At 47.9% G+C, this 14,326-nt stretch overlaps 1 protein-coding gene and 1 long non-coding RNA gene across 3 annotated transcripts in view; one reads left to right on the top strand and one right to left on the bottom strand.

Moving 5' to 3' along the window:
- The window catches only part of TNFRSF21 (TNF receptor superfamily member 21), a 35,523-nt gene that overhangs the window by 2,080 nt on the left and 19,117 nt on the right, over positions 1-14,326 (bottom strand). For both annotated transcript variants that reach the window (XM_085057012.1, XM_085057013.1), the window contains exons 4-6: positions 9,576-9,841; positions 3,057-3,110; positions 285-504 (exon numbers count right to left, since the gene is read on the bottom strand). In XM_085057012.1, the coding sequence (XP_084913138.1) occupies positions 285-504; positions 3,057-3,110; positions 9,576-9,841 (540 nt within the window). The remainder of the gene's footprint in view (positions 1-284; positions 505-3,056; positions 3,111-9,575; positions 9,842-14,326) is intronic.
- On the top strand, positions 1,441-4,969 carry LOC146440380 (uncharacterized). The gene is made up of 3 exons (XR_014851133.1): positions 1,441-2,264; positions 3,039-3,225; positions 4,211-4,969. It is a non-coding gene; the product is annotated as an uncharacterized LOC146440380 (long non-coding RNA).

The following is a 14,326-nucleotide window of genomic DNA, read 5'->3' as shown; positions in this document are numbered from 1 at the left end:
ACACCCCCCAAACACCCAGGGATGCTACAACTTCCCTGGCAGAACTTCAAAGAGTTAAAAGCCTTTAAAGATGTTTTTCTGTCTCAAATCTTTATCATCTTTGCTAACAGGATATTCTGGTCTGGAACGAGGATGTGATAAGCATATCCTGGAGAGCCAGTTTTCCCAGTTATTTACTTTAATGATATCATGTACTGGGCAGCTCTACCACGTGTGCTGACCCCATGGGACATGCCATGGTGTCCCTTCCGTCCCCCCACTCCGCCCTGGGTTGATTTTGGTACCTTTGGTAATAAAAGAGCCTGTCCGGCTGAGCGCGGAGGAGCCGCTGGAGGTGGAGTCGCAGCGCAGCAGAGGCTCGGCTTCGTCGACAAAGAAGCATTTCTTCTCAGAAGGTGAGGGCTCCACGGTGAGCACGGCTGCCTCAGGGGGCTTGGGGCTGGGTGTGGGTGCAGGGCTCACCGGGCTGGGGCTCACTGGCAGCGCCAGCTTGTCACCTTCCAGCTTTGGGGGGAGGAAAGAGAGGGAAAGTTAATTGGGGGGATGTTACACAATGGGCTCACACCCAAACCCACCTGCACCCTGGCTTTCAAACACTCCAGCCCACACTCAGCAAGGGGTGACCCATTCTGCTGGCCCACAACAGGCACAGGAGATGACCTGAGGTGGACATCAGCACTGGCATTTGGCATGTCAGGCGGGGGGGGCAACACAACCTACACCCTTGGGACACCTGGCAGGAGCAAGCACTGCACCAGGATGGCACATGCAACCAAAGCAGAGCATTTTGGCTGGGTTTTCCTTCTCAGATGCAGTTTATTAAAGCCCAAAGCACAGCTCTTGGGGGCAAGAGGTGATGATGCCCAAAACCTGCTCCATACCAATGGTTTGCTAAAAGCATGGCACAGCTCCAACAAGTGCCAAGGCAGCAGGGTGAGAGCTGTGAGACCCTTCAGGGATCTCCAGTGCAGCACACAGCTCTGACCAGCTCCACTGATCAACTCCACTTTAAACTAATGATTTATTTGTCCCATCTCACCCTTGCTCCCGTGAGCACCCCATTAAAGCCTGATGGAGAGCTCCATCCCACCAGACTCCAAGTTCAGGGTAAGGAAGGTCAGGCAGGAGCTGGCACTGTCCACAGTGCCTTTGCTTTTTCCTGTTTTGATGTAAGCCAAGGGCAAATTTTTGGGTCCAGACCCAAAGACATTGGGAGCAGTAAGCACTGCTGGGAAGCACTGCACTGGGAAGCAGCACCATTTGACAAGTGACAGATGATAAGTGACAGGTGACAAGTGACAGAATAAGATGAAATGGCCTCAAGTTGTGCCACGTGAGGTTTAGATTGGGTATTAAGAAAAATTTATTCACCAAAAGGGTGGTCAGGAATTGCAATAGGCTGTCCAGAGAAGTGGTGAAATCACCATCTCTGGAGGCATTAAAAAAATGTGTGGATGTGGCACTTGGGGACATGGTTTAGTGGTGGACTTGGCAGTGTTGGGCTAAGGATTGGACCTAATCTTAAATGTCATTTCCAACCTTAAAAATTCTATGATTCTATGATTTGGGTGCTGGTGTGAACCTGCTTCCTAATTTGACCATACTCTGCATGTTTCTTGAAACTGCTTCCTACCTCAAAGGCAGCAGCCAACATTATCTACCTTCCTCCATCTCTCAACATCCCCTCGGGGTGCAAAACTCAAGCAGAGCATTTCTACTTCCCATTCCCTGCAGGGATGAGATGCCTAGGCCAGCATGCTCACATCCCTGGCTGGCAGCTTGGGAGGTCACCAGGTCCCTCTAGAGAGGTTGTTTCAAGGGCCATCCAATATTTAAGCTTCTTCCCAAACCCTGCGTCCCTGCCTGACCTGCCAGGGAAAAGTATTGCAAGCCCTGTCCACATGCAATTCCCTTTCCCAACAGCATTTCACAACCCTGTTTTCTCCTTCTGCAGGGGGAAGATCAGACTATTCCTACTAACAGGCTTTTGTGTACTGCCCAGGGATAAAATGCAAAATTGGGATTAAAGGCTGTGGGAAAGGGAGCTGCTGAGCCACCTCCGCACCAGCATGGATGTGCCTGAACATTCCTCATCCGTGTCGAGGAATTCACCACCCACAAATCACATGTCTGCTGGGACGCCCATTAGTTCACATTAAATTAACATTGAAGCCTGTTCCTGGTAGAATAAAAGGGGTTTTTTTCTCCCCTCATTGAAAATAAACAGGCGAGGATTTGTTCTAGCTCGGCACATTACGCAATAGGTATGTTAAAAATAAAAGTCAGCTTTAATTTTTAATTAAAAGAATCTGCCTTCTCCTCTGAAACTCCCTTTCCAGTACAGCTCATCAGAGTTGGAGACAGAGAATCAGCTATGGCCATTAAGGGGGAATATCAAGGGAAGGACCAGGACAGCAGCTGGCCACTTTCCAAACTGTAATATGCTCTGCTATCCCCTTTAAAAATAACAGACTTTCGGGGTTAGTTTTCCCTTTTGCAGCTTATCTACCTAATATGCAACCACAACTGCACCTACCAATTCCCAAAAAGGGCCCTGATGACTAAACAGCACTTGGCCAAGGGAGGGCAGGGAGCAGACAGCTGCCCCAGCTCTGTCTTCCCAGAACCAACTCATTTGGAGTTTAATTAAACAGCTGCTAAAACATGCTAGGAAAGACAAAATCACCCGAGGTTATTTGACTGTAGCTGTCCCGGAGGCCCAAAGCTTTCCAAATAGCTGAACGGTTGCAAGCTTGAGGCAAAGCAAACAGGATGCTTGGATGTGTGTTAATATTTAAACCACAGGAAGAAAGCAACTGGGAATGAGGGCTTTGAAAGACCAGGGAATGCAAAAGGTTGCTGCAAGGTGAAGCCCATGGAATAGGTGTAAAACCACACTATTCATAGCCTGTGACTCACTGCCTTGAAACCATCTTGGCCATTCCTATTTTTATGAACGGTGGTGATTGAGTGAAACCAAGCTCTGGCTGGGGAAAAAACCCACTAAAAACTCTCTTGAAACACTTTTGCTTTTCCAGAGGCATGAGATTGCTCACCTTTACATCCTCGTTGCTGGGCTCCTGCGCTTGCCACTGGGGCTGCATCTGCACCTGCAGAGAGACACGTGGGACACTGTTAGATGCAGTCCAGCATGGGAACCAAAGACACTGCAGTGGCTTTGTCACATCAGCAGCCTCCTACGACCCATCAGGGGTGCTCTGCCAGGTTTTTTTTTTTAGGTTTTTTTTTTTTGAGCACTGCACCAAGAGATTTTCAATGCCAAAAAAATATTAATAAAAAAAATCATAAAAGCTCTGGCGTACTTGCAGCCCTTTAGACTGCAGTTCAAGCACCAGCATCCTCTTGGATCCCAGTGCATCTGGGAGGGTGCTCTAAGCAGCTCAGGGTGTCTGAAGGTCCTTCCTAAAAGGAAGAAAAGGGGACAGAAGGGGATGGAGGCAGAAGACATAGGCTTGGCTTTGTTTTCTTTCACAGCTGCTCTCTCTCAGGCTCTGTTTGAACGGGTTGGTCCCATTTGCTGCCTCCCTTTTACAGTACTGCACTAAAAGCTTAGCTCAGACAAACAGAAACTGCAGCTGCTGTGCTAATATTAGGAAGGAGCAGCAGTAGGCACTAAAAACCACCCTTCCCTCAGGCGATGCTTCCTAGCAATTCCTCCTGCCGCAACCAGGCGGGAACAAAAGCGGGTGGCAGGTTGGCTGCTGCTGAGGGTGGCTGTGCCCCTCCGGGATGTGGGGGGGATAAATTTAGCACCGAGGCAGCCTCTTCCCGGATTCCCTGCCAGAAGATGACACCCGGCTGACACCAGCCCTTATTCCCAGGGCTGTTATGCCTCCGTAGGGAATGCGGCAGGAAAAACCCCGGCAGATGAAGCAGGGTGGGCTGGGCAGCAGCCTGGCACAGGGGATGCTGCAGACAGAGCGGTGCCGGTGTGGAATACTCTTGCTGTGGACCCCACAGGCATAGGGATCCCTTTGGATAAGCAGCTTCATGGTGCACAGGGCGTTTGGGGATTCACCTTCAGGGCAGACAGACCCTGGCAGGTTTAGCACCACTGTCAGAGAGGGGCAGCGATGGTGTGTGGTGCTGCAGAGCAGGAGGATGTCCTCTGCCACCATGGGAAGGGCATGAGGGTGCTGGGGTGGGAAAGCCTAAATTTCCTCTCCCTGCCCTTCACCTCACCCGTCAGGTTTCAGGAGAATGCTCTACCCATCTCTGTGGAGGAGCCTCATCCCCCAGAGCAAGGCTGCCCTGGGCAAGAGCTACTCAAGTCAAGCCTCACATGACCCAGGATGGGCAATGCTGGGTCTGGGCAGGGTTTAGATGCCACGACCAAAACTGCAGCCACCCACAGAGGAAACAGCTCTTCCCCATCAGCCCTGCCCTGGCTGTCTGTGGGCTGAGTGCTTCTCCAAACAGGACATGCTGTCTCTCCAGGAGAGCCCCTGCTGGCTTCTCCTTTCTATGGATTTGCCCACTCACTTTTTCAACTCAAACCAAAATGAAGAGGTGACGAAGCCCTGATGAAGAGGTTCCAAACCCAATTACAGGCTGAGTTAGTTGATACTGAGTTTGGCTAGTAGCAGAAACTATCTTCTAGTTTCCTCTTATGCTTCCAAACCCATTACACTGTAAACAGAGACTCTGGGAGATGTGACTACCACAGCAGGGAAACCTCAAGTATCATTGCATATATTAAGTTTATATTTTTGTGTTTATGTTGTTTCTATTTGCATTACTTTATGAATTACTACATTTTGTTTATTGCACCTTCTCCAGAACAGTTCAAACCCAAGCTCAGTTTGCTGAAAATCAAGTCATGGCTTAGAGCAAACCTGGAGTGATGCCCACTCCAGCAAAAGCCAACCAGCCCTACTCCTTCCTCAGGGCTTTGGCCACTTCACCCTACAGCTTTGTGCCTCAAATAAAACCTGATGCAAGTCCAGAATGCAATTTTCTTCTTTTCCTGGCTGCTTGGGCACTTCCCAGCCCTCAGCCCACAGACCCCTCTGGCTGGGAAATCCATCCAACCACTTCACCCTCACTCCACTGCTGACATGTGAATGCAGCATAAACTTAATTCTTAATTACTGGGCCAAGCCCAGTCCTGCATTGCCAGAAGAGGAAGTGAAGGAAGCTGACAGGGACTGGATTTGAGGAACGCTGCTCCAGGCTCGACTACCCCCTCTCAGTGTTTTGACCTGTGAAAGAGCAAGAAATGCAGCCACAAGGCACTGCCACAGCCACGTGCCTGGACATGGGGTTGCTTTCACATCCTCTTCTCTTCTGAAATACCCCAAAACCCCAGAGCTTAACCTCACACCAGCCCCAGCCCTGACACATCTGCTGATTCATGGGATTATCTGCAGCATGAAATTTGCCACGAAACTAAACCTTGCTGGGCTCGGGGCTGCAGCCTCCCTCTCTCCACTTTCAACATCTCCCTTATTCATGGTTTGGGGGTTTTTTTCAGCTTTGCTGAGGTTGCGCTGCTGAACACCCTGAGCAAGGCTGTTTGCTTCCCTTCCATCCAGTCCCTGAAATATCTCAGCCGAGGCCAGCAGAGCCATAAATAAAATGATAAGAGCTTAGAGCACTGCTCAGAGCAGGACACTCAGAGGAGCCAATACGGCCCAGCCGTGCCAGCTCCACCCCAGGCCAGCCCAGGTGAGTGCAGAGCCCCTTGGTAGCTGTGAAATGCTGTTATGCACCACAAAAATATCTCATTACCCAGTCAGTACACTGAGCTTTCCTGATTTTAACCCCAAAAATGAAGAACTGCAGTTTGCTGGGATGGCAGTGAGAAACCTCTCCCTTCTTTCCCTCTCTATCCCCTATTTCTGTTATCAGCACCACTAATTTGGGATGTGTCTGTTCTTGATAAGCAGTGCCATGCTTGCCACTGCCTGGCAAACCTGCCTGTGAGGGAACAGATTTTGCAAACCTTGAGTCCAACAAATATTTGTGGCCAGGGCCAGGCATTAACAGGAGCCCTGTGAGTTAAATGCACCCCCAAAAAACCTTCCCACAGCTTCTGCACTCGCTGTATTTTCTGGCTCAGCTGCAAAAAACCCCGAGCAAAATGATTCAGAGGGCTAATCTCGGTTTAACCTAAATTCATCCAGCGCCATGCAAAACCAGCATAATCTCCCTCAGCTAAAAAAGCAGGCAAGTCTGCAGTGGAGCTGTTCCTCACCTGAAGGAAAATGTTCCTGCCACATGCCGTAACGCTCCAGAGACTCCCAGTAATTCCCATATTCCTACCAGGGGTTGTAAATATTTGGATTTGGGAGCACAAAAGGCTGCCAAGGGTACAGGATGCTACAGGAGAGAGCAGCTTTGCCTCCACAGATTTTACAAGGTGAAGGCAGACACCAGGTAAAGGATTTAGGACAAGGATGCAATAGTGGGTGGGATGGGATGTGTTTAGGGTACTGTTTTGCTATCTGAAAACTACATTGTTCAGTAACATAACTTTTGCCTGTGACTTGGGACTGTTGGTGCTTTCTTACGACATAAAGATCATGGGGAGAGACAGGGAAACTGTTTTGCATCTAAGGATGCTGGGCAGAGCCAAAGGCATCCCAGACAGCACAGCCATTCATGTATCCATTCTGCCAGGGCTCATGCAGGACACACCAGCACACATTGCAGATTTGCTGCTGGCTCAGGTCACCCTAAGGGCATCATGCTGTTGCTTGGACTAACAAAATGGTTTGGATTGGAAGGGATCCTAAAGCTCATCCTGTTCTAACCCCCTGCCATGGGTAGGGACACCTTCCACTGGACCAGATTGCTCCAAGCCCTGTCCAACCTGGCTTTTTAACATTTCCAGGAATGGGACATCCACAACCTCTCTAGGCAATTTAGCCATAGGGAGGATGCACACATTTGCATTGCTTGTGAGAGTCCTCACTTCTCTCACAGCACAAAAAACTCTTTTTAGTCTTTTTTTGCTGGTTTTAGTGGTTTTTTTTTTTCAAGTCTCCTTCTGCAGGAATGGAGAACACAGACCCACTCTTGCCACCAACAGGGTGACCAATTCCTCTGGATCAAACCACTTTGGTGCAGAGAGAAACTGCCTCGATTTGTCTGCATTTGGATATACAAATCACCCAGGGTCAAACCTCAATTAGCTCTAATTAAAGGCTTTCCAACCAGCAGATTTAAAAAAAAACAAAAACAAAGATCGACCTCCATGCCTGCTCCTGGCATTGAGCTTTTGGCTCTGTGGACTGCTGTGGTGATGATGAGCCACCAGCACAGTCCTCCAGGGATTTGGTCTGCCATGCACAAGCTGCTTCCCACATCCCCTGCAGGGCCATTTTATCACCACCCACATCGACAGTGCTGGAGGCAGCTCAGGGAGAGCAGGCAGACAGGTTACAGCAGGTAGCACCCTACAGAAACACAATGTGCTGCCGTGCTGAATCTGCACCCCCAGGTGCTGCCAGGCCATGACATCCCACACACAACTCCAGCATCTCCAGGGCAGGGGAATAGCCAACTCCCATGGCTGATCATGAGGGACGCTCATCTGAAAAAGCTCAATCAGATGAACAGGGAAAGAGCACGTGATAACTAGGGTGAATTTGTTAAAAAACAACTCTTTTGCTGAAATAAGACAAATTTCTCATGTGGACTCAAGACACCTGCTCAAAAGATCAACAACCCAATTTTAGCCATTTCTAGAAAAACAAGTGAAACTGATGGGAACCACCCCAGGGTCCAGGTGTGCTGGACACTGGAAGACAACACACAGTTTTATAAACCAAAGAGACACAGGAAAGCTGCTTGGGAAGTCCAGGGTATTACATCTCAAGTTATCCTTGAGATGAGAGTTTGCTCATTCTCTGGAGCATTGCAGTATTTTCAAAGTTATGGGCACAGCTTGTGGTTACTCCATCACTGGGAGTCCTCTACCCTGACAGGTCATCCCATAAACCCTGCTCCTGGAGCCATCACCTGCATTCTGTGCTGTTTGATAAGCACAACCTGATGGTCTTGGCCAAAAGAGCCAAGGGCATTTAGCACTGCACAGCCCAAGTCTGTTAATTATGTGTTGTGCTGAAGAAAAAGCCCTGTGTTTTATCTGGTGTCCTTGCCCAGAGCTTTGCCACAGGAGTCAAAGTCAAAGCAATAACTACAAGGACAGAAGTTACTACCTGCTCCAGGAGAGCAAGAGCACAACACGTCCTTTTGGGACACATGCCAGAAACTTTAATTCACATGTGCAAAATGGCAATTTTCTCTCTCTCTTCTCTCCCTAAACATAGCTTTGTCTTGGGCTTTTTATTTTATTTTTTCCATCAATGAGAAGGCCACTTGCTGCTTAGCTACTGGAAGCTGGAAGGAAAAAAACCAGCAGCTGAGCAGGAAAAATCAGGCAGCTGGCAGAGTGAACCTACCCAAGATCTGGGCAGGATGTTCAGCACACACCTGACTCAGGGTCTCTCAGAAACACAAGCCCAGGGCTCCTGCCAGCACATCCCAACTTGTGGTTTCACACAATGGCCACAAGGGAACAGGGTGTTTCATACACTAAACAAAATAATTTATGTGACACAGTGAAGGGATCAAATGAAATAATTTAAGATATGCAACACAGTGAAGGGGTCACAGTCCCTTATATAGAGGGAAGTTTGTGATGGTCAAAACAGGATTTGGGAATCCCCTGTCCTGACCAACGCTCTGCTTCATAAGCTCTTCTCCAAGTGAAGGTCCACCTTGCCAGGTCCCCACCAAGAAAGAGCCCAGAGAGGTCTGCAAGCACCCACCTGCTCTCCATTGGGTCTGGGTCACTGCTAAGGCAATGAGAAATGTTTCACCAACTCGTATATGGGGAAGAGCTACACTTCAACTACCCCATCTCCATCTATATCTTGTCACATTGGTTCTATGTTCAGAAAAAGCCTCACTCATCACTTTTACGAACACTTCTAGGAGACCACTGAGTTATCAGAGCCAAAAGACTGAAACAAGTAAGGCAGCAGTGGCCAAAACAATCTGTAAAGATCACTACGGCACCTCCCAATGATTTAAACTGGGCCAAGAACTTACTGCAGGATTTTCTGCAGCAATTTATTTATTCTCCCCAAATATGGGACAGTTTGTTTTAAGGCCAGAGATGCCAAAGAACAACTCTGGAGGATTGCATGCATGGCCTCACCCATGCCACCAGTCACCATCTTGGAGAAGGCAACATTTAGTGCTCAAGATTACTAGGCCCTTCTCACAAATCCATAGCACTTGAGAGCAAATTGAAAGGAGGATGCTTTATCCTCCATGTCCCTGGCATGAGGGCTCAGGTACCAGATCCTCCTGGTGATCTTCAAAGACATGTGTAAAGCACATGGGGGCTTATCAAAACTTTGACTGGGATTTGAGCAAACTTTACCAAAGCCTTGCTCAAAAGCAATGCACAACTTCAACACAAACCCCCAAGGAGTTCCAAGAAGACAGGGAGGCACTCAGCCACGAGCTACACTCAAGGCCACAGCTGTATGTCACATCTCCCAAGGCGTGACCTGCACCTAAGCCCAGCCCGGCATTACCGGCGTGGTGTCCTCCATGAGGCCGCGGATCTTCTCCACCACGTCGTTGCGGCGGTGCTGGCGGAGCGCGCTGATGAGCTGTGCCAGGCTGGCCTCGGGCCCGCGGATGGTCCAGTGCTGCAGCGCGGCGTAGGCGCGCTCGTGGTCAGCCGCGTAGCCGTTGGAGAAAGCCGCCACCTCCCGCTCGCTGGCGTTGCACAGGAACTGGTAGATGTCCTTCCACTGGCTCCCCACCTGCGCCGCAACCAGCTTGAGGATGTCGATGCCTGTGGGGCAGAGAAGCCACGGGTGAGGCAGGGGGGTCTGCAGACATCAGCTTTAGCAAAGCTTCTCTCATCCCCAAATGGCCATGCTTTACTTTTCTTGGGTAGGTCTTTGAGATTTTGTTGTTGTTATTTTAAGACGTTTTACGAGTTCAGGCTGCAGAGAAACAGCACTCATAACATGCTCAACAGGAGCTATGCATGTAAAAGGTGACAGATCCATCAGTTGCTCCAAAACACTCTAAAATCAATAATATAACTGTGAAATTTCCTGCACTCTTCAGCACAGACCCCAGATACTCAGCCACCACATGGCTGCAGGAACAGGGCAGAAGAGCACACACTCACCCACATGCTCACCCACACGCCTGCATTGCAGCCACTGCCTTGAAAAAGAGCTGGATTAAGAGGTGAGTCACCAAAGCACCTCTATAAGATGGATATTTCCATAACAAGCACATACAGCAGCTAGGATTGCATTCGGAGCCATTTCCAGTGCAGACGGGTGGGATGACTCAGCCATGGGCTGGGAGATGCTGCGCCAGGTGAGTGTTGGGTGAATGGAAGAGCTGGTAAGAAACCAGAGAGCAAAAAGGCAGAATTTACCCCAGAAAAGCCCTTGAGACATCCTGGCTCAAGACAGTGAGGGTTTTCTCCGTGTAGGTCAGGGAGCAGTGCAAACAGGACACTTATCCTTGAGTCTACCACAGGTCAAGAGTTAAACCTTCAAATAAAACCGTATCTCCTCCAAAATAACTAATTAACCCTGTTTTATCAAGTGGAGCAACACCTTGTTTCAAATAGCAACATGAAGGGTTAGCATCAGTGAGCTGCCGAGAGAAACTCACTTTTTCCAGAGATATAACCACACCTGAGGTTTCCTCCTGGGCCAGTGTGCCCCATGGCTACAGGGAGCACTCCTCTTTCCCTCTGCAGGTACAACAGCAAAAACAGCTGCTTACAGAAGAATATCATAGCCAGGGTCTTTCCAGCTGGTCTAAAATTTAACAATTTCTAATGCAGTTTAGATCAAATCTTCCAACTGCACCTTCAGTTCACAGCTCTGATATAGCCAAATACATACATAAAAAAAATTACAAAAACTATAAAGCCTGATATAGATACCCTTTTCTATACATGTGCATGTGTTTATACACACAGATATGTGGTACACATTTTTGTATCTCACTTTGTATTATATAAATATTTTACAAAAATGTGTTTACTTATATGTATATGGCCTGGACACCAGGTACCCACCAAAGCTGGGCCATCCCTGTCCTCCTCAGGTGAGCAGGGGATAGAAAATATAGCAAAATATAACAAAAGGCTCATGGGTTGAGATACAGGCAGGGAGAGATCCCTCACCAGTGACTGTCACTGGCAAGCCAGACACAGCTTGGGGAAATCAGTCTGACTTTTTGCTAATCAAAGCAGAATAGGGTAATGAGAAATAAAACCAAAATCACTTCCCACCCACCTCTCCCTTTTTCCCAGGCTCAGCTTCACTCCTGAATTCTCCTCCTCCTCCCCTCAGCAGTGCAGGGGGACAGAGAATGGGATCTGTGGTCAGTCCATCACACATTGCTGCTCCTTTCTCCTCAGAGGGAGGAATCCTTACACTCTCCCTTCACTCCAGCATGGCTCCCTTTCACAGGTTCTGCCAGCAAACCTGCTCCAGCATGGGCTCCTTTCTCCCCCTCCTTTTTCACTGACCCTGCTGTCTACAGAGCTGTTGCTCTCACGTTTTCACTCCCCTCTCTACTGGCTGAAGTTAGCAGCTTTTTTTAGCCCCTCTTTTTAAATCTCTTGTCCCAGAGGCACTCCCACCATCCCTGATGGGCTCAGCCTTGGACAGCAGTGGGTCCATCCTGGAGCTGGCTGGCATTGCTCTCTTGGACATGGGTGAAGCTTCTGGCAGCTTCTCACAGAAGCCACCCCTGAACCCCCTGCTACCAAAACCTGACCATACAAACCAAATACAATATACACATACATGAATGAAGTATCTATTCAGCCTGATACATTTTTATATGTATTTGTGTATATCTGTGTACATATTATACATACTTCTGTATATCTCTATATATAACATAGCTATTTTACATATATATGTATATATGCTTATATAAAAAGAACTATGTAAAAAAAAACCCTATAAAGTTTCACGAAGATATTTTTGACCAAACCTCACTTAAGGAAAGCTTATCAAGACCTGCTATATATAGACCTTAGTTTTCACTTCCAAACTAGATAACACAGCCATGAGCCCACAGTGCTTGGAGCATCCACAGACGGTGCTAAACCTGCTCTAAATCAAGAACACCAAAGTGCAAACCACATTTGGTACTTCCCCACCCTCCTCCCACTGCAAGCACCACAGCTCCCTCCCCAGCTGTTTACAGACACGTGCTTCTACCATCTCACATGGAGTTGTGAGAGTCAGGGCTTCTCCCTCCAGAAAAGCTTGGCCCACCAGCCCAGCAGGGGGGATGCAGCCCACCCAAAAAAACCCAAGCCGACCACAGGGCTTGGTTGTAACTATGGAGAAAAGGCTGTGAACCTGCTACTGGGATTTGTTCTGGGGTTGCTGATGTGATTCAGATCCTTAGATGCTGTTGCCCATCGCATTACAACAGTGTAGCAGGTATCAAGCCTGGTTTTGTTAACGCTTCCCATTACTCAGATGAGGACCCTGTGGCCCTCAGTTCAAGGGACTGAACTGTGTGTTTCCAGATAAATTCCACATTCCTCCCTCTCCATGACTTTGCATTCAGGTTGGCTGTGCAGAAGGACAGGCAGCCCAGACCATGCTGGCAGCCAAGCCCTTGTGCCTTCTGCTATTGCATACACAGGGTCATGAGAAGCCCCAAAAGACAACTCAGGTTTGGTGTCAGGTCCTTTAAAGCAGCAAATCCAACTGCTTTTGGCATAAAAGCAGCAAAATGCCAAATTTAGACAGTGCTGCTTGATTTTATTGCTCAATCCAGGGGATAAAAAAAGTAAAATTCCATGAATAAAAGGGTGGAAAAAGCCCTGCAAGGCTTGTGCACCAAGGTAATGACAGTAATGCAAAGAGGGATGAGCATGTCTGGTACTGCCTATTATATATCCATATATAGATATATATAGATAACAACTTACGGACTGAGATATAGAGATGTATATATAGAGAGAGAGTATTTAGGTCGTTATCTCACTGTATAAATCTTGCAGAACTTCTTTACTCTCATATTCAGCAATTATTTTTTGCTAGGTTGATATATATAGAGAGTGAGAGGGAGAGATAATGCTGCCCATTTTTTTATATACACACACATCAAATGAGCAGCATTGAGTCTCCCTGCCAGTGCTGCCCTGCAGTGAGACAATGAGTTATGGCTGGGTGGGAGCTTTGCCCACACCCTCTGCTACACACATCCAACACACAGAAGCATTGAAACATAATTTGATGGTTTATGACCCCCGTGTGGCACATCTAGTCAGCCCAGAAAAGGAAAAACCCATATACTACCTGCTCTCATGTACATATTTAATGCTGATAAATCCTAGTTTTTACAACTGCTGTACTGGTGAGAGAAGTTTTCAGCTGCTCGCAACTTGATTTGCACCAGTTTTATGCGGCAGCACGACATTTATGTCCTAATGTTCTCACTCAGGATTTATGACAAAGCGCTCATGCTCCTACTGACATTTTCAAGTTTAGTATATTTAATCTCACCGTTCAATAAATTGGGCCCATAAACATGTTTATATCCCTTGGCAGTATCATCCCAGGGCACGAGAACACACCAGGCAGCAGAGGACTTAATGGTGCGTAATAATCTTTGGAGAACAAATGTTCCATTAAAAATGAATTTGGAAATGTCTACCTTAATACTGTAAGAACCTTAAACTCATTTTCTTGCAACTATTAAATGAATTTAAGGCCCATATGTTCGCTACATCCACTACAATATTGTGCAAACAAAACCCCAGAGAGATATGAAGAGATGCAGACAAGAGCGCAGATTTGGCTCCAGTCAGTAAGAAAACCACTGCTCCCTCAGTTCTTAAAAAACAAGATTAAAACCATTACATGACAAGCTGCAGCTGCACGCCGCCAAGTATTACTGCTTACACTAAAATAAAATGGTAATGCTTATAATAAGCTTACCATCCTACTACTTCCATATTTCCAGAAGTCTTACAAGTTACTCTGCAGAGCACTAAGTGCTGGAGCATCCTGCTGGGATGGGAAGGTGCTCACCATGGTGAATTGAGCAAAAATGCCACCTCCACAGTAGGTCATGGATCTTCTCCCTCTCCCTGAACCATGTGGACCTTCTGCTGCCACTCTCATCTGCACACCAGGGCTGGAGGTGGTGCTCAAAGACCTCCAGACAGCAGCACTCCAAGTAAGACAGCCAAGCTCAGCAGAGGTGGTGTTTTAACCCACCCATTTCATGCTTCCCATATGAGGCTGGTCACAGCCACGCTGATACTATG

The sequence above is a fragment of the Lichenostomus cassidix genome, chromosome 3 (genome assembly GCF_008360975.1).
Source record: "Lichenostomus cassidix isolate B80296 chromosome 3, HeHo_3.0, whole genome shotgun sequence".
Taxonomy (NCBI): domain Eukaryota; kingdom Metazoa; phylum Chordata; class Aves; order Passeriformes; family Meliphagidae; genus Lichenostomus; species Lichenostomus cassidix.
The sequence above is the reverse complement of the archived record's forward strand: the minus strand, read 5'-3'. Positions and strand labels throughout refer to the sequence as shown.